This window comes from Epinephelus moara, chromosome 21 (assembly GCF_006386435.1).
Source record: "Epinephelus moara isolate mb chromosome 21, YSFRI_EMoa_1.0, whole genome shotgun sequence".
NCBI lineage: Eukaryota > Metazoa > Chordata > Actinopteri > Perciformes > Serranidae > Epinephelus > Epinephelus moara.
This window is the reverse complement of record NC_065526.1, coordinates 38,127,546-38,152,861: the sequence shown is the minus strand read 5'-3', so window position 1 is coordinate 38,152,861 and position 25,316 is coordinate 38,127,546. Positions and strand designations below refer to the sequence as shown.

General features: G+C 40.4%; 1 protein-coding gene across 1 annotated transcript in view; it reads left to right on the top strand.

Annotated features, from left to right (window-relative positions):
• LOC126382503 (disks large-associated protein 1-like) overlaps positions 1-2,644 on the top strand; it is a 98,330-nt gene extending 95,686 nt beyond the window's left edge. The window contains exon 7 of the mRNA XM_050032400.1: positions 2,441-2,644. Within this exon, the coding sequence (XP_049888357.1) occupies positions 2,441-2,644 (204 nt within the window). The remainder of the gene's footprint in view (positions 1-2,440) is intronic.
• The last annotated feature ends 22,672 nt before the right edge of the window (positions 2,645-25,316 follow it).

Sequence of the window (25,316 nt, the reverse complement as noted above, 5' to 3'; positions counted from 1 at the left end):
TCTTTTTTTGTTTTGTATCTTTGGATCTGTGTTTTGTTTTATGGTTAGGTGGCTGTGGGTGTGTTGATAGGTTGGTATATATCCTGGAGTATGATTTATTTGTGTGAGGTTTATGTATAGATATTGTGCTGTCCAATGAGCCGGAATGTTTGTTTTGTTGTATTTAATGTGTCTGTATAATCCCATGTGGGATGGGTCATGTAAATGTCCAGACAAGAAAATAAAATATTCATTAATTCATTCATTCATTCATTCATTCATTCGAATGAAAACTTGCTTACCAACACACAAACGGTTCATAATTGCTAAATTAGGCTAAAATAGAAGGCTCCGAGTGATACTAAATGAAGAGCCATTTGGTAGCCATGAGAGCCGGCTCTTCTAAGGGAACTGAGCCAAAAGAGCCAAATCTTTGAAAAGAGACGGACTTCCCATCACTACTGCCAAGCCCCTCCCTAGGCGAGGTTTGTTCATTAACGGCGGCCATGTAATCTGACTGATCTTGCTTACTTATGATAGAAATGATAAGACTGTAAACCAAATTTGCCTTTGATTGAGTCAAAATTAAGAAAAGTCAACTCATTTTACTGTTTTTTACAGTATGCAAATCAGCAAAGATTCCATCATGGTGGTCTCAATTGTCCAAGAGGCTTTTTTTAAAGCACACTGAGATGTAGATGTGTTTCAAATCACAAGTCAATTAGGCTTATGGCATGAGGGACGTAGCCTGTCAAAGTTTGAACTTATGTAGCTGTCAGCTATAGCACCATCATCAGGCTGACTGGGATCAAATTTTAAATCAAGCCATAGGCCATCTTCAACAGTTAAGATGCCAAGTTTCATATCTCTGACTTATTCCAGGTCACATTGAGCAAAGGCATAATATAGCATAAAATGTTAACCAGGCTACACCCACATGCACCAATCATTATGACACTTAAGATCTTATTTAATACTTGCCCCTAGAGCAGTGGCGGTTGCTGGTCTTTCAAACAGGGGAAGCTCACTTTAAGTTTACATCATAAAATTTGTCATATTGTAGCGAAGCAGTAACTTACAAAAGGAACATTTAATTTAAGCCGTTTTTCAACTACACTCATGCCATAGAACCACAGCAAAACACACCTCAAAGATTTTCAGATGGGTTTAACGGCGAAAATTAGCTATATGGCTTATGGAAATAAGGAACTCCAGACGGCACTCTGTCAGAAGACCTTTTAGACAATTCCTCCAATCATCATGCATACACCGAGCGTCCTCTCCATTAGGTCCCAGGGAAGCTGAGCCTCCCTTGAAGTGATGATTTTGTTGCATTTATCCAATGACCGTCTCGCTTTGCTGCATGAAGAAAACCTGCTCAGCGCTGTCTCATAGAAATGCTTGGAGGCTCCGCATCCACCGTGCTGACACGAGAATGTATGACAAGGGAGGTCGCGTTTGAAAACTGGTGATAAACAGCTGACGTTTGAACATCATAGTCATGATGTTAAACACATCCTGCTGCACGTTTAATGCAATGTAAATTTGTATTTTAATGCAAATTCAATAGTGCATATTTGACAATTTCTTCTATGAAATTTTAGGGGACATTCAGCCTCCCTTGTTGTCTCAGAGTAATCGCCCCTGATTCAGATGGTGATGCAGAAAATCTGAGCAAGTATATTGTTTAATTTTATTCACAAGGTTGTTGTTGTCCTTACTGAACTACTGAATGTGTTTGTAGTGTTCTCTGGACATTTGCCCAAGCTGACTCTAAAAGAAGCCTTTTATCAAATCGCATTATACATCAATAGTTTACTATATTATTAATCAGTTTGACATTTACGTGCATATGATATCCATGTCTGTTTTCACAGATGTAAACTGTAAGAGAAACTTCACTGTTATACAGAGGCATACAACCATGGAGTGGTAATTCTAGTTTTAAATCTAAATCCCCTACCATGAAAGTTAGAGAACTTTTTGGTTTGGACCAGCACGTTCAGTAGCCTCCTGAGGTCATGGTGGTGTGTAGTGAACAGTACATACTAGCAGTGTGGCTCTAAAGGTGCCATTATCGGTCTGTTTGTTAGTTAGTCCACCTCTTTGGTGCAGAGTGACCAGCAGCTTAATGACAGAATGCAGAGTAGCATTCAGTAAGTTTCAACCCGCCATTGCTTGGAGGAGTTAAAAAACATATGACCTGGGTAACAATAGACTTCCTCAGTCTGTCTGTTGAGCAGGGCTGAGACAGCAGTCTGCCACTGAACCTACTCCTCTGCTCAGTGAATGTGCTGTGCAGAGGGTGGCAGGCATTGTCTATAATAGACAACAGTTTGTTTCAGGTTCTTCAATAGCTCCCGCTCCGTGCAAACTACAGAGCCAGCTTTCCTCACCAGTGTTTGTCCTTCCACTGGATCCTGAGGATCTTTCATAAGTATCTCTGGTGGTATTGTTCCAGGGATCTCAGGTGCCTGCTGTAGGTGGTCCAGGACTCGGCTCTATACAGCAGGGTGGGGAGGACAACAGCTCTGTAGACCAGGAGTTTTGTATGGGCCTTCAGATCTCTGTCCTCAAACACTCTTTTTCTGAGCCTGGCAAAGGCTCCCCTGGCACAGCTCAGGCGATGGTTGACGTCAAGGTTGATGTCAGCCTTCAAGGATAGAACGCTGCCGAGGGAGGGGAAGTAGTCAACATTTTCAAGAGTGGTGTTTTCCACTCAAGGAGGGGTGGGTGGATGGCTGGTTGGGTGGAGGTCAGTGTAACACCTGGGTCTTCTTGATGTTCAGGGTTAGGTAGAGGGCTCTGTATGCCTTGGCAAAGGCATTCAGGGTGTCCTGGAGGTCTTCTGCGGAGGGCATTACAATGACGTTGTCATCCACATACTGAAGCTCTATGCTGACAGGGTTTTTTATTTTGCTCTTGGCCTTGAACCTGTTCAGGTTGAAGAGCTTGCCATCAGTTCTGTACTGGATTGGGATCCCCTGTGGCAGCTCTTCACCAATGAGGTGGAGTATAGCAGCGATGAAGATGGCAAACAGGACAGGTGCGATCACAAATCCCTGTTTGACCCCCATTGCCACAGTGAAGGGCTCAGACTCTTAGTGCTATTGCTGAGCACTGTATCCACCCCTAACCACACTTTCAATTTAGAATTGTACTTGCAACATAGTCCCCTGTGGTGTACCCTCAACCTGACATACTGTGGTCTTCCAGTGAGGTAGTCAGTGATCAAGGTCACCAGGTGTGAGTCTGCCTTCCTTGCTGTCAGCTTGTCTCTCAGTGGGAGGGACTGGATAGGGTTAAAGACACTGGAAAAATTAAAAACATGGTCCTAGCAGCACCGCTCCACCTGTCCGGGTAAGAGTAAGCCCTGTGGAGCAGAAAGAAGGCAGCATCTTCCACACCCACCTTTTCCTGGTAAGCAAACTGCAGTGGGTTGTGTGCATGTTGGACCTTAGATCTAAGGAGATCATGCACTTGATCCACTGCAGTTTGCGAATTATTGTTTCTGTGGCCCAGTGTGGGACAGCTATCAAATTTGATTTATAATTGTACTCATTATCACTGTGATGAAAACTATTCATATATATACTATACAACAATAAAACAATACTTCTGATCAGCCATGTATTGTAGCCTTGACTGGCTGTCAAATCAGACTCCAGTCAGTTTTAATATTCACGGCAGAGTAAAATGAAATAGCAACTAGGGGTGTAACGATCCATCGATCTGGATCGATATATCGATTTCATGATTTAACGATCCAATCACATCAATGCAAAGTGAAAACATCGATCCATATTGTCATCTTTAGGATACGCTTTCATTTTGAAAATCTGTGTCACTGTCAAGCAGCGGCAAGCAAATGGCAAGCAGCCAAGAGAGAGACGATGAGGATAACAAAATTTACTCAGAAAGAGTGGGAATATTTTGGATTTCGGAGAAAATAAGGACCAACAAACAGAGCACATGGCGTATGTAAACAGTGCTGTTACGAGATCAAACACGACGTAATGTTACTGGCCTGGACGAGCGTCTCACTCCGCTAACTTCTTGGTTGAGCAACATTAGCTGCTCTGTTTTAACAATGTGCAGCTGAAAAACTGTGCATGCAGGTTGAAATTCAACTGAGCTGTTCTATAGATGCAGTGACTTAAACCACCTGCAAGTAAGAAAAATAATAACGCTGCATGTAATTTATAAAAATGTCCGCTAGCCGCAAGGCAAATTTATGCAGTGTAAACATGCTTAAAGCTGCTACAAGGAACTTTTAACTGGATATGCAAAAGTCTCTCGTTTCTGCTGATGTCTGTGCGTGACCTACAACAGCAAATGAGACCATCAGTGTGAAGATAAGCTATTTCTATATAGTGTATATCCATACCTTTAGGAAACGGTCTCCGGGTCCGCCCCAGGTCGCTTCCAGGACGAAACGATTTACGGCACTCAGACGGCACACGTCATCTTACCTAGCTGCTTACATTTATAGTGACTCTTATAAATAGTCGCTATTCCTCCTCCTCGACCCGACGTCCGCGGGGAGTTAAAATAGCAGCAATCATCGGGTAAAAGTTCTGTGAAAGCACTGGACTCACCAACAGTCAGCCACGTCTCAGTCACACAGAGAAAATCCAATCCTCGGGAAGTCAGGAAATCCTTCAGGATAAACGTTTTGTTCGCTAGCGATCTAGCATTTACCAGCCCAATCCTGGCAGGAGCCGGCGGGTCCACGGCGTTAGCTGTCCGGGGAGCCACACACAGAGGCCGCAGGTTGCGCAGATTCACCCCTCGCCAGCGGGGACGAGGAGAGCAGGGGCCGCGGGGCTGGAACAGCTCATCCGGGCCAACGACAGGGTCCAGCGAGTGCCGAGGAATAAAGAGGCGAGGCACCGCTCCATACTCAGTCCAAGAAGCCGTGGAAGTGCTTGCCGCTGCGTTTACCCCGGCAGCGGTGGTGCTTACGCCGGAGAGGTGGAGCTGGGGCGCGGCAGAGGTGAGCTGGGATCCCTGATAGGAGCGGGGGCAAAGTTTTCCCGTCTTGTTGTTTCATTCATCCCCAAAACAAACACATGCGTGAGCCAGGTAAGCATCTTTACGACAATACGCGCTAGAGCTCATGGGAAATGTAGGCTTCATTCCGGCAAAACACTACCGCTTTTGTCCACAGGGTCGCCAAAATCAACTCAAAATGAAAGTTCCTTGTAGGGGCTTTAAGCTAATGATGGGTGACTAGAAAAAATCAGTTGTTTTGTCCATGAGCCTTGACAGTTATTACTGAGCTGAATGTTCTGCTTTTGTTAAATTATCTTGTTGTTAATCTGTGTTTAAGCCAGGTATTCCTGACATTTTATGAAAAATATGATGGTTTGGGTTAAAATGGAAAGATTTCTTCCAGTAAGGACTTTATGACAGAAAGCCCAGAGGGTTAACTTATCCCATTTGCTGTTTTATTTGTGTTTGTTGAGTCAGTTTAAAGTGAAGTTTACTGTACTTATTTTTTATGTGTTGTTTTAATCTTTTATGGCCATAAGTAAAAAAGATAGGGGTGGCAGCGTCTTCTGTAACGGACTATGTTAAATTGGCATTTAGTTACAGCCTAATGTCGATCGCAGACCCCTGAATAGTATTGAATCGAAATGGTATCGTGGCAGACTTTGTAATATCAGAAAATATCATATCGTTCTCCAAAGAATCAATATAATCTCATATCCTGATGAAACTGGTGATTTACACCCCTAATAGCAACTGTTACTCAGATATTTGACAGTAATTTCTTATCATGATAGGTCTAATGACATAAAGGTGATGAGTTATTTACAAAAACAAAAAATAAACACACTGAAATGTATCCTTTGCAATTTTAACAGTAATCCTGCACATTGACTACAACTTACCACTATAGGCATATCTTTGTCTAGGGAAAAATAATGTCCATATTTCCAGGAAAGCAAGCTTAAGTTGTCTGAACTTTCAGTCATTGTGTGCAGTGACAGTCTGATTGATTGACTGATTGACTGATTGACTGATTGACTGATTGATTGATTGATTGAGTCACATTATTTATTGTGTTAATGTACCTTACGGCGGTGATGCATGGATCAATCCTCTAGAAAATGTCATGAGTTCCAGGTAAATTAGTAAAAACTTGCAGAAACATTGTGCAACAGTCCACCTTCCACCTCCTTTTCACCCTTTATTTCAAACAGACACACACAAGAAAGAGGGGCTCACAGCTGCTCACCTGAACAGGGCATCGCTATGAGTGACATTAGATCATACCTGGGAAAAAATATGGGGAATATGCTGCATGTGTCTGCTGTGATCAAGAATTAATGAGTAGCCTTGGACGGTATTTAATTTACCTTCATACCTTCCTAAAATTTCACTAGGGTATACATTATATGACGGCATGAGTGTGCAGCACTACACCCCCTCATGCCAGCGTGTTTACTACTTTCCGCAAGTTTTCTTTGTTTATTCAAACTAATTAGTACACAATAGACACTCACAGAATGTTGAGAAAAGCAGTATTCTCACATCTATATTCTTTATTAAACTGAGAAATACAACTGTAGACCTTTTGAATTATCCTTTATCTTGGTCACATAACTGAGACTGGCCTAATTGCCTCATTGACTCACACTTCATCCAAGCTAAAAAAAATCACCCAAACTCTGGTTACTCTTGTTACTCATCCAGTTAGTCACCCCTCTGTTCCATCTCCGGTTTGGTCAAAATAAACCCTTAATATACTGAGTTAAATGTAGGTACACGCACTGCTCACACAGCCAGTGTTGACAAGTATTCCTCCACCACTTGGTGTTTCGGTGTTGTCCATCAGTCCGACAGTCAGACTGTCCTCTGGTGGCACGTATTGTGCACTGCATACAATGAGTTTAATAGAAAGAGTGCCTGCATTTTTGACAGTGTTGAAAATCATACTGTCGGGATTTCTAAATACCCTTGTACACCGTAATACTGTGATACCGCCCAAGCCTAGTAACAAGCCCATTTGAATTTCAGTAATTTTAATTGCGTCATTTAATTTGAAATAAGTAATTTGTAACATTTCTAGTTACTGCCAAAAGTAGTGTAATTTCAGCACTAGCTGGAATTGGAAGCTCAAAGCACCTGTGTGTCTCAACACATACTCAATGAGCAGCTAGCATGGTTGTTGAGTTGCTCTGTATGACATATTGTAAACATTAAGTCTGAACCTTCTACTGACTTTAAACCCTAATAACAACTCTCAATTACCATTCCCATTATTCTTCATTGGCAATACATTCTACTAGTATAAAGTCTGTTGTAAAAATGAATAGGGACACAATGTCCTTTCCAGGGCATTTGATCTTTGTGTGAGTCTAAAGGTGTGTTCACACCGGACCTGTTTTTTTTTTCCGCTAGCGACGAGTTTACATACAAAGTCAATGCAAACGGGCGATTGAGCGTATATTCGCCCGGGAGAAAAATCGCTCAGGCTCCGAGCGACAGCGCGATTTTTCGCTCGTCGCTTGAGATGAGAAATCTCATCTGGAGCGGTATTTGGCTGGGTCCTGTCGCTTGCAGCTCAACGCTGATTGGCTGCCGTAATCCCAGAATCCCGGGGGGGTGCTTGACTGTCATGACATGTCAGCTTCATTAAAAGTATAGCTGCAAATTAAAAGCAACAATAGATGTAAAAACACGCAGAGACAATACATCTGTGATCAGTTCCCTAATTTAATTTTAACAATTTTTTTCAATCTTCTCCAATTTCTCGTTTTATTTTATGGAAGTGATCAATGTAAGTGCTCATAAGAGCCGCCATGACGGTTTTTATAATGCAAATAACTCTGTTTAGATAAAACCTACAAGCTTCTCTTCCTATGACTTTTACTAAAAATGTGTCTTGTATGTTTTCTGAAGCCTTTAAGTTACAAAAATGAAACACACTACACTTCTGAGCATTTATACCTCCGACCACGGCAGACCGCTGCTGAAAGTTATACATTTTGTAACATAGGTAGGCTATACATATTGCAAAACTCTGTAAAAGTACACCAAAGCATACATTTTTGTTTCCAAATATTTTATTACACAAAAGACGAAGAAATTATGATTTTTGGCACATACATACAAAATCCACCCGCTCCTCGCTCCAGGCAGCTCCAACTCCGCTCACATGCTCTGACTCAGGCATCAGAGCCTCTGCACTACAGCGATAGATGCATTGGTGTTGTCCATGGTGCTTAACACTAGGACCGCCAGGATTACAGCGCCCCTCCAAGCGCCGCAACATAACTTCATTGTTTATGCTGCCCATGTGCTCAGAAGCACACCAAAAATGCATTTGAGTAATTTCCAAGAAGTTATGATAAAATAAAAAAAATATTACAGACTATAGAATAGGACTGACAACCTCTCCAGTGTCTTATGTCAATTAATTAACACTATTCGTCGGCTTTTTATAATTCCTTTTTTTTTTTTTTTTTTTTTTTGCTGCTGCACTGTGTCTCCAGTTGAAAATGGTGATTTGCTAAACCATTCTACAATAATAAATTAGATTAACTTTTGGTCTATAATATTGTTGGCTATATTACGCATTTTAATTAAAAAAAAATTAAGAATAAAAGAAATAAACACCGAAATAATTAGTGGAAACCTTTTTTTATTGATACTCCTCCTCTCTGACACACACACACACACAAACACACATACAGAGACACACACTGAACACGCGACTGAATGAATGAATGAACATTGGAAAGGGTTCAGCCGCAGTCCCGCCGGCTGGCGCGGTCACTGTTGAGATTCGTTTTTTATTATTAACAAAATGTTTTTTTATTGACCGTATGAATGGTTTTGTTTTCAAATAAATATTTGGAAACGAAAATGTATGCTTTGGTGTACTTTTACAGAGTTTTGCAATATGTATATAGCCTACCTGTATGTATCAAAATGTATAACTTTCAGCAGCGCTCTGCCGCGGTCGGAGGTATAAATGCTCAGAAGTCTAGTGTGTTTCATTTTTGTAACTTAAAGGCTTCAGAAAACATACAAGACACATTTTTAGTAAAAGTCATAGGAAGAGAAGCTTGTAGGTTTTATCTAAACAGAGTTATTTGCATTATAAAAACCGTCATGGCGGCTCTTATGAGCACTTACATTGATCACTTCCATAAAATAAAACGAGAAATTGGAGAAGATTGAAAAAATTGTTAAAATTAAATTAGGGAACTGATCACAGATGTATTGTCTCTGCGTGTTTTTACATCTATTGTTGCTTTTAATTTGCAGCTATACTTTTAATGAAGCTGACATGTCATGACAGTCAAGCACCCCCCTCCCCTCCCTGAAATTCCCTGATCGCTTCAATGACGTCATCAAAGCGAAAAAGCGAGTCTGTTGATTTCTGCCACATTGACGAGCGATTGCAACTGAGCGATGAAGCGATATCAAAGGGGTGAACCGAGCGACAGCGAAAAAAAACCTAGGTCCGGTGTGAACACACCTTAACACCATTTTTTGGCAATTCCCTTTGTTACAGCCATTTATCTACGTGTGTGTGTTTATTTTTGTTGTAAACATTTGTACTGTGTGGCGCTGTGGCAACTTCCGGTGGAAGTTCATTTAGTCAGCCAGGTTAATGAGGCCAGGTGTGTGAGTAGAGGCAAACAGTTTTTTGACCGTGGCTGAGGCACGGCTGAGGTGTCGGCAGACAGGAGCAGTATACGATAATAGGCTACCAAATTGCTACAAAGCAAGGTGCTGTACCTTCTTGTGCTTAAATATATGTAAGAAATAAATGGAGCAAAGCAACGGGAAAACGTCTGGACATTGTTTGTGAGAGCCAAGCCTGGCGCGCGTCAATTCATTGCACCGACACGCACCTGCAGTAAGTGACAGTGGAAAGACACTTACACCCTTTTTCTCTCTACTCTTTCTATCTCTTTCTTTATCTTCCTCATCCCTTTCTTTTTTCAGGTCTGTGTGGGGTGATAGAGCAGAAGGATGAGGGGGGGCAGCAGCCAGATTCAGCTTGTGGAGCTCAGACCCAACCTGGACATGCTGGACTCTGCGAGTATGATGGCTTTATTCAATATTATCTGCAACCAAGGCAGCATGTGATGTGTGCCACATTACAAGGCTTAGGCTCCTGAGTCTCCCCATGTATAAAAAAATGAGTGTGGATTTTTTTGTTCTGTAATGGCTCACATGATGAATCCAGTATGATGTACATTTCCATAGCACTAATTCTATGAGTACAGAGTCATGTCATGCTCACTACCAGTGTTGGGGAGTAAGTAGCTACGTACATGTAACACAGGTTAGCAATTGAATTACATGATAAGTCTAACCGTAATCTGTGACTGCGAAAAAATATGTAATTAAATTAAAGTTACTAATCAAAATGTTGGTGATTATGAGCGGTTATATTTGAATATATTCTTGCAACACATTCTCATTTCGACCTCATCACAATTGTACATGGACTTTCCTTGTTGAGACATGACATACAAGGTACCTGGGTGCATTGGTTGTTGACGTTCTAGGACACTGTATCAACTTCAGCCTGTTACATGCATTGTCTGTTTTCAAAGTACACTTCTGGTTTCACAGAAAATGTGCAGTTTGCAAACAGCCTCTCTGAAATTAATCACACTACGTCAGTACAACTGCAAATAGATTTTTTTTTTTTTCCTCCAACAACAAATGCATTTGGGTACAGTTAGCCAACATACACATGTTGTTGGGTTGAGGCAACAAAAACATGTGGTTGGGTTCAGGAAAAAGAACCGGGTTTGCCTTTACAATCTTACGGGAAGCAAACACCAGCCACCCAGGTGAAAGTCAGTGGTTGTTGGATCCTTCCACCACCCCTCCCACTCGCCCTACTCGGACCTTCTCCCCCTTAACTTACATTGCTGTCCCGCTGCGTTTCTCCTTGACGCCACCGGGCATATCATGCCAATAAAAAAGGACAGCTTTTTTCATCTGTGTCTGATGCCAGAAGTCGCTGACCAAGTGCCAGTTGGAGTGAGACCGGATTGATTGTTTTATGTTAAAAGCTTCTATGTAGAATATAATGTTCATTCTGTTGCTTTGTGCGCTGTCTGTACAACAGCCTTCTTGTGGCATAGCCTATTATTGGATATTTTTCAGCTTTATTGCCCAGTTTAAAACATTTGTTAGGGTTACGGTTATGATCAAAAAAATAATCAAAAAGTAATCAAATGTAATGAGTCACATTATTTTGATTAATTTATTAAATCAATTACATTACTTATTATACATGAAGAGGGTAACTAGTAATCTGTAACCTATAGAGTGCTGCAGGGATGACGTTTATTTGTAGGCCAACAGGGAAGTTAACATAATCCTGGTTCCCTCATCAAAAAGCCTATGGGATTTTTCCATTTGATTTTGGATTATTGCAGAAAATAAGGTCTTGGGTAAACAAAAGGTTATGAAACTTACACGTTTTGTTTATCAAGATAATCTTCACAAATGAAAAACACTTTTGTGATTTCTTAGGCCTAAATGCAAAAGCCAGAAGTAAATAGCTTTCAGTTGGCTATAAAGCGCAGCACCCTTGTTTTTCTACTGAAATGTGATAGGCATTAAGGAGTTAAAAAGGAAAGTAAAGACAGCAGCTTGTTGTAGTGATGGGATTACTTTATATTACATTACAACAGGTAAACATTTAGCCTTCTTACTAAACTCTGATGAAATCTACATAAAACAAGGTCAAATTAACAATGAAGGTCTTCAAAGAATAAAATTCTTTACCTTTACCAGGTAAAAATCACAAAATCTCACAACTCAAGTACTTTTCATCTGTTATGCCACCAGCTCAGAGTTTTATCATCATGCTCTGCTGTGTGGTCATGCTAACCTGGTGTTGTACTGTTGTCCAGGAAGCATTACCGGGAGTACCTTGTCAGCCTGATCAACAGCCATTCCATCGACCCTGCCCCCCTTTACAGCTCCAACGAGCTGCTGCTGGCTTGCAGGAGGTACAAGGTGGACGACAGCCGCAGGGACGGAGAGGACGGCTTCACCTACTACAGCAGACTGCTTGAGGTGAGTTGAGGTTTTCCACCGGGTATAGTGGCATGAAAAGCGGTTGAGCGTGTTTCTAACCGTGTTTTTCCAACCAAAACATTATCTTTTTCTCAGAGTGTTTTAAAGTATCTACCATGCATTCATTCATTCATCTTCTAACCGCTTCATCCTCTTGAGGGTCGCGGGGGGGCTGGAGCCTATCCCAGCTGACATCGGGCGAGAGGCAGGGTACACCCTGGACAGGTCACCAGACTATCGCAGGGCTGACACATAGAGACAAACAACCATTCACGCTCACATTCACACCTACGGACAATTTAGAGTTATCAATTAACCTAATCCCCAAACTGTATGTCTTTGGACTGTGGGAAGATCAAACCGGCAGCCCTCTTGCTGTGGGGTGACAGTGCTAACCATCACACCACCGTGCCGCCCATCTACCATGCAATAGTTTACAAATTAACATATCAGTGGTTTACAGAAACAATACAGTGCCAACACTCTGGTGATTGTTTTGTGATAATAACTCATTTTGTGATGTCTTGTTTCTGTGGTAATATATTATTCTTACCAGATGAAACAATACCCTCTGTGTGGATTTCAGGAACTTTATACTATTGCAATCAAATTATTTAACCCCCATTGCAAATGAGGTTTATTCGCAAAATCAACAAACAAATAAACAAGAACAATTTAAATAGCTCAACTCAACTAATATTTACAAGTGGTTTCTCAAATTCAACACAAAATGCCGCTTTAATGTCTACTGCTGTCTCAAAATGATTCAACCCCTACATGACAAGTGTTCTTAGTACTTAGTAAAGCACCCTTTTATGGTTAGGACTTGCAGACATACAGTACTGCATAGCCAGACACCAGCTTCTGGAAGTGTTCCTTGAGGAATCTTAGCCAATTCCCCATGGGCATTGGCCTCCACTTCACTAATATTCATGGGTTCGTGTGCTGTAACTGCCCTCTTCAAATCCCACCACAGAATTTGTACAGGGTTTAAGTCAGGGGACTATGATGGCCACTCTAGTATCTTCCAGTACTTATTCTAAAACAAAGCCCTGGTGGACTTGGTGGGATCATTTTCCTGTTGGAAGGTCCAATGACGCCCAAGCTTCAGCTTCCTCATAGATGGTATGATGTTTTCTCCCAGGATTTCCTGATAACTTGATTGAGCCCCAGAGCATCACTGAGCCACCGCCATGCTTAACTGGAGGCAGGGTTTTTTTTTTTTCAGCGTATGCTTCATTCTTCCTCCTCCAGATACACCGCTTATCCATAGGCCCAAAAAGTTCCAGTTTGTTTCATCACTCCACAGAGCAGAAGCCCAAAACTTCTGTGGCTTATTTCTATGGTTTCGACCATATTGGAGCCGACTTTACTTGTCCTTTTGGGTCAGTAGTGGTGTATGTCTTGGAGTTCGGGCATGGAGACCTTCAGCGTTAGTATGCGCCTTACCCTGAAAACTGAAATCTCAGTGCCACCAAGTCTTGCAGCAGGTCTTTTGCAGTCACTCAAGACCACAGACCACCTGCCTCCTCATAAATCTGGTGGAAGCCATTGATAGCTTCCACTTTCTGCCATGTCCAGGTAGTGTAGCCAGTGTTCCTTTAACTTTGAACTTGTGAACTGAAACTCCTTTTCCTTGTTAATGCAAGGCAAGGATCTCCTCTCTTAGCTTTTTGGACAGTTCTCTTGACTTTGCCTTATTTCTAAACATGCAATCAAACGTCACTGTCAACAAACCCCTAGCTAGTCCATAGGCCCATACAATGAAGCAGGATTTGGAGTTAGCGAGGTAAGCTCAGAGTATTAAATCACAGCCTGTCAACACCGTGAACTCTTGACCAATCAGATCTAGGGATGGGTACTGAGGCCCGGTATTGAACGAGCCCCGGGGCTACATTCTTCAAGACCGCAGTATTGATAAGCTCTGACCTTAACAGTTCTGCTGTCGGTACTGGAGCAGTCACTTTTTTTTTTCACAAGACAAACGGTATCTTGCACATTTATCTCACCAACGCCGTCAATTATCCGTCACTGTATCATAATTTTCGCTATTCTCCCTGAAGACGAGAGATCTCTCGCTCACCCTGGCTGCTTGCTGTGTGTGAGTGGAGAGCAGGGGGGCGGGGCTGTTGTTCCAGTGACACACACACACACACACAAGACAGCGCACAAACCAACTCAAGCTCGTAGCCTACCTTTAGATAGATAACAATGGCGGAGAGAGCCAAACGGTCAAAAGTGTGGCTTTACATTACAAGAGTTGATGCAGACACAGCGCGTTGTCACAAGTGTGACAAATGCATGTAAGGGCGGCAACAGTAGTAATTTGTCAAAACACCTTGCAAAAGTGCATCATATTCAGACAGAAAGATGTAGCCTACAGTGTTTGACTGCCCTAGCACAGCTAGTTCATCTACGTCCAGTCCAGGTTTGTAACACTATGCTAGCAGCAAACACGTGGAGTTAATAACCATTAGCTATTTTGCGACCCTATTTACTAAACAGGGTTTCAGATTTGGGATTTTATTTGTGTATTTTTCAGATACATCTTCTAAATACATGAATATAACCATAATTGTAGCCTGGGCTGGGTGCGTGGAACCCCCCCCCCCCTCTGGTCTATATATCCTTGCCTCTACTAAATTATGTAAAAAAATGTATAATACCGGATCAATGAGCAGTATCGATAAGAGTAGTAGTACCGTTAAAATCTTAACGATACCCATCCCTAGTCACAGCTAAAGCTTCTAACATTAAAGTTACTTAGCAAGTCCTTAACTTTTTCTTAAACTTTAACTTACAGTGGGCTGCTTGGTCGTCGCTAAAATAATAATAAAAAAACTGTCACTCACTCACCTCGTCTGTCAGCTAGCAGTATCGTCGTCTTCCTGTCAACTGAATTCAAGTTTTTCGCGTTCCGCCGATACAGATAACTTCCTGCGTGTCATAAATAATAAAAGCTGTCTGGTGTGTTAATATGTTTACCATGCTGTTTGGGGCTTCTTCTATTTTTTTCTCTTTGAATTTTTCACCGAGGTCTGCACCTCAGTGACCTCATAGCTGGCTACGGCCATGCATAGAAGCAGACTGCTTCATAACATATGATATGGTACCAAAACTGTTTGCGAGATAGTAAAATGTCAATGCCGTGGGATGTAAACTGCACTCTCTGAAATCTTATCTTCTTAAAGGAAATGTAGAAGTATTGAAAATGCTATCCAAAAAGTCACCGTGGGCCAAGTCTTAATTATGTGTGGGTATCACTGGGCTACAAGTGACATTAGTTTTAAGTATTTATTGCTATTTAATTGGATAACGATGAATATGTCACCTAAAACACTTTAACATAATGCCAGACTGTTTCTGCTACTAAAGTAAAGGGAAGAAAAGTAGCCTAGTTAATGACTGTCTGACCCAAATGTTGCATTTCATTTTCTAATAAAATATTAACTTTTTTTCCCCAGTTCTCACGATACAGGTGTCTCAATATTTTAAGCTGCAGTGATGGTATCAGAGTGTTTCATCTCATACCATATGAAGCAGCCTACTTCATTCATGGTTCTGATGGTGACGCTCACAATTAACAACCCGGCCCCTTTTACATGAATGCGCTCATGGCCGGATAGGAAAACCCAGAGTTGACTGAAATGATTGATGACCAGCTTCGTAGAGACAGTAAAAAGTCAGTGGCATGGGATGCAAATGACAATCTATAATCTTATAACGGAAAACACAGAAACATTGAAAACCCTATCCTAAAATGTACCATCCGAGACTTAAATTACATGCAGGTATCACTGAGGTATGGGCCTACGTGACATTAGTAAAGAGTATTTTTTGCTGTGATGATGATTAAAAACTACTTTGAATATGTCACATAAAACACTTTAGAGTGATGCCAGACTGTTTCAGCTGCTGAGGTAACAGGTGAAAAAGTAGTTAATGACTAATGAGGTCTATCTGACCGAAATATGACATTTATAATAACTATAATAAACTTTGCATTAGAATTAGTTAGAATCCTGTTAAAATCATGTGTTTAGTGTGTAAATGATCTCTCTGAGCTGTTTTAAAACCAGTGGAAATAGCGCCCTGTAACAATGAAATATTTCTACTGACTTAAAACAAAATATATAGTTACTCTTTTCTACCTGAGACTTCGGACTTTTGTCCATGGATACTTTTTCTTCAGTGATCTGATTGATCAGAGGTCGGGATGTTGACAGCCTGGGATCCGATACCCTGAAGTTAACCTGCTCCGTAGCTAACTTCAAATCCTGCTTCGTAGTACAGGCCTCAGACCTCTGATACAACTAATGAAGCATTTGATTGGTTGCATCAGGTGTGCTTGAGCAACACCTGATTTGGAAAATGTGTGCTGTATGAGCAGGGGCGTCATGCAACCCCAAAATGTGAGGGGGCACAGTGGATTGGGTTCGTGCACTATGCGCGCGCACGAATTTTTTGGGGGGATGCCCTCAAATCACTTATTTTGGGCCCCTGCTGCACAACGCCTTGAGGTTGGATAGGGCCCAAACTCAAAGCCGACCCCCCCGTCCAGACACACACACATACACACACACTTAACGCATCTACACCTTGCCATGTAAACTATTTTGTGTAAGGAGGAAAGGAGTTTTTCTCAAACAAACCCTAGCAGCTAGGAAAATATTGCAAACATAGCTAAGCTTATTGTATTGCATAAAATATTTGGCTACACACTAACGTTAATACACACAAACGTGAACCCAGGCTGGTTCCCACTACTGACAGCAAAACGTAACGTGACGTAGATAACGAAAGCCAATGTTATTGGCAACGGCGTGCCAAGGCAATAAAAAAGGACACCATCATACACACTCACCCATCTTGTTAGGCGGCCTAACGTTGAAACACAGATACACCAAAATAAATCCCGTCCCAAGTTTTTCTGATACTTCCATGGATACTCCCTAGGCTACTAGTAGCTGATTAGTCAGGCTAATGTTACAGTCCAGACATTATAGGCTAACGTTAACCCTTAGGTTAGATCGCCGTCATCGCCGGTGATACCGGGGGGGGGGTATAGTCGTACTCTTTCGCGTCTATTTCCGGAACGGAAAATAAGAGCGACGTAATTCTTTTTTTAATGAAAGCAGGACACTTCAGCCTTTACATCGATCCCGTCGGTGTGTTTATAGCTTACCCGGAAGCCTAGATGTCAGGCCGGTAAGATCGGCTGTCCAATGGGAGACCCGGGTGGCTAAAATCCAATGGGAAAGCTGTGAGTGGTCACATGATCGGCCAAAGATCGTTTATTATCAAGATGGTTGCTCTGTTGCCGTGTGTGATCACTACTAACAGGAAATCTCCCCTAAATCCTAATAAATAATGCATAAATTACCATTTATGCATTTTATGCAAGTTACGGCCACTAAATGGGCCTGAGATGAAGGAGATTATTTAGAATACATTTCACTCAATATGACCACTGATCATAGCTAGATGGTAAAATAATAAGTAAGGTAAAGTAAGTAAAATAAAATTTGGTTAAAAAAAAAAAAAAAATCATCCCTCAAATCTGAGGGGGCACGTGCCCCCTCGGTTTCTATTGACGTGACGCGTCTGTGTATGAGGGATACTATTCAGGGGGTTGAATAATTTTGAGACTTCAGTAGTCATTAAAAGTGGCATTATGTGTTGAATTTGGAGAAATCACTTGTAAATATTAGTTGTGTTGAGCTATTTAAATGTTCTTGTTTAATTTGGTTTATTGCAAACAGCTGTAAGTTTGTAAATTTTACAAATAAACCTAATTTGCAATGGAGGTTGAATCATTTTGATTGCAACTGTATATATTCTGTATATCACACTCTATGAACCTATACATTTGATTCAATCTATGATATGTAATCTTGATGCAGTAACACTAAAATCCCTCTTTGTGGTCTCTGCAGAAACTGATGGAAGAAGTTCCGCTTGGTGACAAGGTGCCACGCAAGAAATAATGTTGACCTATCAACTCAGCTACAGGAGACAAAATTACAACAGTTTCCTTTAGGTTTTGGATCTGTAAATTTTTACTCATGCCAATGATGCTGTAAATACACAGGAGTGTCAACACTGAAGCTCTGCCTGAGTGCTTTTAATGAGTTTAATTTCATCACTGAGATATTTCATGTAGACAGAGTCTCTATTCTAAAAGAAATCGCTGCTGACTCTAACAGATGACAGCAGCTCTGACAAAATATGTAATGGCATAATAGGTAAACTGATAAATTAATATGAATTTGTTAAATATGTCACACTTTGCTACTCTCCCATAGGAAGAGATGGTATTTTGGAAGGTAACCTTTGAATATGGTTTTGGTAATTGAAAAAGGCCAGCATGATGTCTTTTACAGGAAGTTTTTCAGTTTCTGTTATTCAATGTAAACCCACTCATAAAGCATACAATAATAGGTTAAGATTGCACTGAATTGAACAGAAAATAAGGCACTAAGTTAAAGTAACAACAGCCTTTTCCTCTGAATGGTATTCTTGTTTGCCATGTTCTGGAATACTGAGAGCAGAAATGACAGTATGGTTTAAATACTGTTGGTTTCAGCTGATAGGTTTAATCTAAATTTAAACAAAGGGGGAAAAGGTGAGGCCTCTCTCTTTGAGTTGCCTGTCCTCACTGACTATAACATCAGTAATCGTGATAACTGTTTTACTGATATAGCTCTCAGCACATTCACATTAATTAGGCAGCATACTTAATTATAAGCAACAACTTACGTTGTCATCCTGCTGCATTTCCCTCTGTTGCTGCTGGATGCCATTGTTTAATGGCGACCAGCTGCATATCATGCCGACATGAAAGGACACCTTTTTTCGTTTCTGAAGCCGGAAGTCACTGACCAAGTGCCAGTATTCAACAACTTCGGAGTGAAAATGGGTTGGTTAAACCCAAAGTGCACAGGTTGTTGCATAAAGAACACCCCTCTATCTTTAATATCACTATCATGGGAAGCAAAGTCATTCCACTGATGTTTAAATTTTTTCCTTTATTACTTGTCACTAAACTCAGCACTTTTAGATATGGACAGTGATCTGAAGGGACATTAGTCGGGGTCTTGGCAGGTTTTGATCAGATTCTCTGAGTTGAATCCTCACTGGAGCAGTCAGCCATACAGCTTAGGTTACTATGGTCATCTTAAAAAATGAACCAGCTGTGTGATACCAGAAAATCTCTGGTAGGCCCAAAGATAGCTAGTTAATCCACTAATCTCACTCCTTGATACAGGCCCCAGGTCTGGAATTACATTGTCGTACCATAAAATCCTGTGTTTACTGCACACTTTCTAATGGTGTGTTTTATTCATTGTGTGTAAATTAAATACTATATGTGCATGTTTAAACTTGACATGTGAGTATTGTAATCATTTTAAAGATATTAACAGTATTTACGGATGATTTCCTTGCATTGATTGTTGCTGATGGGGCGTTGCAGATAAATTCCCGTTTTACAAGGCAGAGAAGCTAAAGGAACCTAATTTGATTGGATGCTGTGAATGTGATTAGTATGTAGCAGTATGCCTGACTTGGTGAATGTAAACTCGTGTTGAACAAGTTTACAACTTGATGATGTTAAAAAAAAAAAAAAAAACCAGCTTTTATTAACTGTGCTATTCTTTGGAATATTTTGTGTGGTAGAACTGACAGTGTCATAGGTAGATTTCAGCCAGAGTGCATGTTGTTGTCTGAACTTTGTCTAAATAAATAGTAATGATAGACAGTTGATGCTTCTTTGTGTCACATGTTTGACTTGAATCTAATATCATTGAGGTCATGATTTGTGGTGGTGTGCTGTATGACTGAATGTTTAACAAAGTGGAGGCTGAACAGATGGCTGGCAGCTGCAGTGCAGGTGTGTTTTTGGTGGTCAGTAGCTGTGGTGCAGGGCAGGCAGGCAACTGGGGGAAGAAGCCTGCAATGGCGGCCAGCTAAAGATTGGACAACCAAAATATGTAATGATAATAAAAAAAAATTGTACAAAGGTGGAGAGTGATTGCGCTTAACTTCAGCTATCAGAATAACTAAGTTTTATATTAATAACAGAATTTAACCTGCTTTAAATCCACCATAGATCACAACCCTTCAAAAAGGGAGAATGATAGCCATTAGTCTCAATTTGGAAGGTTGCTACAGAGTGTTTGACTGTGTGTTGACCATACTGTTTCATACACACACACACACACACCACATGATAAAGTTCTTTATAAATGAAGGTTTATTGAACTATTTACTGCACATATAACTAATAACTCCTAAACAGACAAGTAAGTGAATAAATGCACTGAACATAATGACTCATGTAAGAATAAAGACAGGGAACTGTATAAAGCAGGTAAAATCAGTAAGAGATATCTTGGATGTTGACCAGTTAAGCCTAATTAATGTGCACTGCTTAGCAGCTGAGAGTTTGGGAAGCACAAGGAAGATTGTTAAAGCAATTCAATAATAATTATTAAATTTTATGAGAGATCCTTCCTACTGGCTAATGCGTAGCAGAGGGAAACCATCAGACTCAGGGTCCTCTAGGCCCTCACAGAGGACCTCAGCTTTCCCACATATGCGATTTGCAAGCAGGGTCAAGTCAAGCTGGGAGTAGTGAGGGAGCATGATTAATTTAAATGGTAACCAGGCTAATACAGAATTTATCATGCTATTTCTATATAACAGCACTATTCAAAGTTTGGTTAGCGGCTTATGTTAGCAGCTAACAGTAATGTTACATCCGTAGCAACAGGGGGAGCTCTGTGTCCTGTATGGAAAGGAAGGACACAGAAGGAAACTGCAGGGAGCCTGCTGCTCAGGTTACAGCTCCAATCTGAAATGGCACCAAAGATCAAATATTCTTTTGCTTAGCCAAACTCTGTAAAAATCTCCATGCTTAGCATACAGTTGGATTGTGACTAATGATACAGGTTCCTCAAGCTGCATACTTCTCAGCAGTACAGTGGCTGGCACAGTTAAAAAAATATAACCATTATCACCTTTGATGGCGGTAGTGGAGATCTAAACTGTCTGCTGACTGTCTCCAGGATTTTTAAAGCACAAGATTATAGCTGCCTTTGGTTTAAACAAGTTTAGTGACAGTCCTAATGTTTAATACAAAGTTATGTGACAACCTCACAACACCATGCCCAACTGAAATAAACAATCACCTGACTATTAAGCCTATTACTGTTTGAATTCTGGCGGCCCATCCGCGGGCCCTCCAAAAGTGATTTTTGATGGTCACAATATTTAAAACTGCTGTATTTGTTGTTGTTTAAATGGTTTACTATCATTTGAAAGCTACACTGCTACTGCTGTGCCATTAATGCTTACCATTTCAAGATATAACCACCACAGCAGGCTCAATCGGACAAAAACAAACAAACAAACAGTTTTAACTCACCTATGAAGCATTATCATAATCCACAGATCCATATTTTCCAGACCAAATCACAGTTTACGCAGCTCCCATTTCATTTTTTACACTGACAAAGGTCCAGATGATCTAATCCAGCAAAATGTTTATTCCAAACACATTATTACATCCATAGATATCCACAAACTGCCATATCATCATTTCAAATGTTCATATTTCTCTATATATTATAAATAATTCATCCATTTCTGGCCTTATAATTGACACCTCACTTGAGCCAGAAGGAGACGTCCATTGCTGTTGCTATAGCCTCCATAGCCAACAAGGACCTGAAGGACCATGCATCATTGACATTTCTGGGGTTTAAAGCCATTTAATTGGGCCTCAATGCCGCTTATTTATTTAAGCCTTATCAAGGCTTATGGGTCTTGTAGTCAATGAAACTCCTCACCTTCAGAGTAATGCTGAAGTCCTTACAGACCCCACAGACTGTTATACATGTACATAAATGCATGTTCATGTACTAAAAACGGAACAAGCGCAGCTTTCAGTTTACTTTGGGCATATTTGGATAGGTGTTTTAAGTGTATTTAGGTGAATTTTACAGGACCACTACTAACAATGATTCAGTGTAGGGAAACACGGCCTTACACTGCATAGTTAAACAGTTTATCTCTTTAACAGTGACCGCCCTCTGGGTTTCAACCAGGCAGTAAGAATCACTTGCAGTGATTGCTCTAAATGAAATTTCAACACTTAACACAAGTGTGTTTCTGTTACAGCCTGCCATATATTTATTAATGATTTCTGGCTCTAAGCAGGCTACAGGAGTCACTTTCGTGTTGCACTCATCAGTTCTACGACTGTCCCAGCTGATTTTGAACTTGTGTGTATCAAATATGTGGTTCGTCCATGAGCCTATATAATATATATATGATATAGAATATCATATATATATTATATACCCTTTATTATGTTAGCTTAAATATTATTTGTGGAAATATGTTTCATTTTGTGGTGCAAAGTTTGTTGCGATGACTCTTAATGTCAGCTAACAGCTCAGATCAGTGAATAATTATAATTATATAATATATATATATTTTTTATTATTATAATTATTCATATGATAGTCTTTGCTGCTCATATTGTTGTTAGAGGTTTGATGAATATATTTTTTGAGTTGTTGAGATGATAAGAAATTACTGATAAAGTTGCAAAGGTGTTTTGAGTGAAGTCAGTAATATGATGAAGTCGGCAATTTTTCAGCCTTTTCAAGTCCTGTGTCCAGAGCCTTCACCACCTGAAGGTCACCCCAGACAGGGCCTATGACATCATTGCATCATTGTTGCCTGCACTGTCAACACACTGCCTGTTTCAGAAAGGAAAGTGCTCGCAGAGTGGTCTTGCAAATGTACTGGGACAATGTTGCAATATTTCCTGATAACATCAGTGTCACACAGGTCACAGACCAATATGTTGTAAATGATTTTAGTTGATCTTTTTCTTTTATTCTTGAACATTGAAGGATCATGTATGTTACTCTTCCATACAGTATGTCGTTTATTTGGCATTGGTAGCACACAATTTGTGGTTATAAGGTTTCATAATTGTATAATCCTTTCATATTACAGTTCCAGTTAACTGAACCAATCACTGCACATTCATAAAACAACAGGGAGAGGACACCACAATATTTTGTGACCTTTAATTTTCTGGAATCACTTGTCTTTAAGAGCTTGGGAGAAATACAAAAATAAAAATTATTAATATATTGTGATACAGTCATGATTACGATGCGCATTGAAATGATTGTAGTTGTAATTCGCAGGCCTATTCTAGCAGTGTTGATTAGAGGTAGTAAGTAATCTTTTATGGTAATGTGTTAACTTCCAGTGTTTACTTTTAATTTGTGCAAAAGATCAGGTATTACTTACACCTGGCTTCACCTAGTTGCACTTCCTCAACCTGCCTTGGCCTTCATAAAATGTATAAAGCCAGGATGCACTGACTAGATTAGGTTAAGCCTCATTTTATAGCTTAACCTGGATTCCTGAATTCTGCTTTTTTGAAACAGACCCCAGAAGTCTCCTAACTACATTTTGAGGCTGAGTTTGTATTTAAAGTCTCATCAAAAATATTTGGCATCAAATTATGTTGTCACCTTGGTTAATTACACCAGCTTCAAAATCATGAGCTAATGTAAAACTATACAATAATGAATATGAATACCTGTTGCCATTATCCTACCATTTCCCTCATCGCAGTCTTGTGTTACTATGGGCTCTGCAAAAATCACAAGCTCATATTTAAATGTTTGGAAGTCATAAATTGCAGTTTCTGCCTCATGCTGAACAATGCATCAGGCAGAAATGTTTCATTCTGCCATTTTTACAGTCATCATTCCATACATCTTTCTACCACTGGTAATTAATATATGAGGTCATTCATGTGGACTCAGTCCATCCTGATGAGTGGGACAGAGACAGCGACAGAGATGAGGACAGCTTTAAGCTGTGATTACATTTTGTTCTTTATTTTCCCAGTTTAGGAGTGTAATATAATTATAAAATTGGGTTGTAAAAATGGATTAATTGTTGTATGTAACTATATATGTAAAAATTGGTGCAAATAATTTAAGTTAATAGAGGAAAAGTGAAAGAGGGGTAGGGACATATAGGTTTTACTTCTACTGTACCTAACTCCTTTTCGAACATTTCTGTTTTTTTTTTGTTTGTTTGTTTTTGTTATCACAACATTGTTTAAAACTTTGGTTCGAAATAATGTCATTCATTGCAAGGTACCACATTTTATAGTCATTCATTCAATAGTTTTTGAAATATTTCACTCACTATTGAAACTTTCAACCTCATGGAAGCACTAGAGTGAAGGTTAGTGGATCACTTTAGTCAGCAGGCTTCATCACCTGGGGACAATGAGTTTCCAAAATATCATCTTTTCAATAGTTTATGAGATGTATTGTGGCGGACAGACCAGATGGACTGACAAATGATGGATGGACATTGCCATCCTATAGAGCTGTGCCACTGGCATGTGCGTCAGTTTGATTGGGTTGACGGTCCAAAAATACAGACCTATGAGTTGGTTTGACTGGGGCAGTGAGATGTTAATTTTGACCTGAGAGCTTTGTTTACTGAGGCGGCAGGCTAGTTTGCTTCAAGTAACATGATATTTCATTTTTCATGTGGTTTGCTTTTTGTGACACGAGTCGCTGTTAGAGCAGAAAACCATACCCTCTACTGTGCCCACACTGTCCTGAAGCATATTCCCAAGTCCTACTGGACTTCAGAGACGTATCTCTACTACTTTAATTTCCTGATTGCTCTGTATTGATTTGTCCCTAGCTTTTGTTATATGACGCATGTGCCGAGTTTTCTATCCATTCAAACCGCAATTGTGATCTGCATTTCCCATGAGTACTTCTATAAACAAAGCACAGATGTGCCCAGTTTGATGTTGTTATAAGCTTTAACTTGTACTTAAACATTTGCCCCAAAGAAGATCTCTGTCTATTTTGTCTTTGATTTTGAGCAGTGTAATGGTGTATTGGTATGAGGTAAGAGTAGATGATAATGGTGGGTTGGGAGAAAATGGTTCATCAAAAGGGCATAGCATAGGCTATAACCAAAGGCATAGGTTTTGTTTGCACATTGGGGGATGACACATATGATGACGTGTAGTGGCTAGCACTGTCGCCTCACAGCAAGAGGGTTCCTGGTTCAATCCCAGGAGGGAGCCCTTCTGCGGGGAGTTTGCATGTTCTCCCCGTGTCAGCGTGGGTTTTCTCCGGGTACTCTGGCTTCCTCCCACAGTCCAAAGACTTGCAGGTTGGGGATAGGTTAATTGGTGA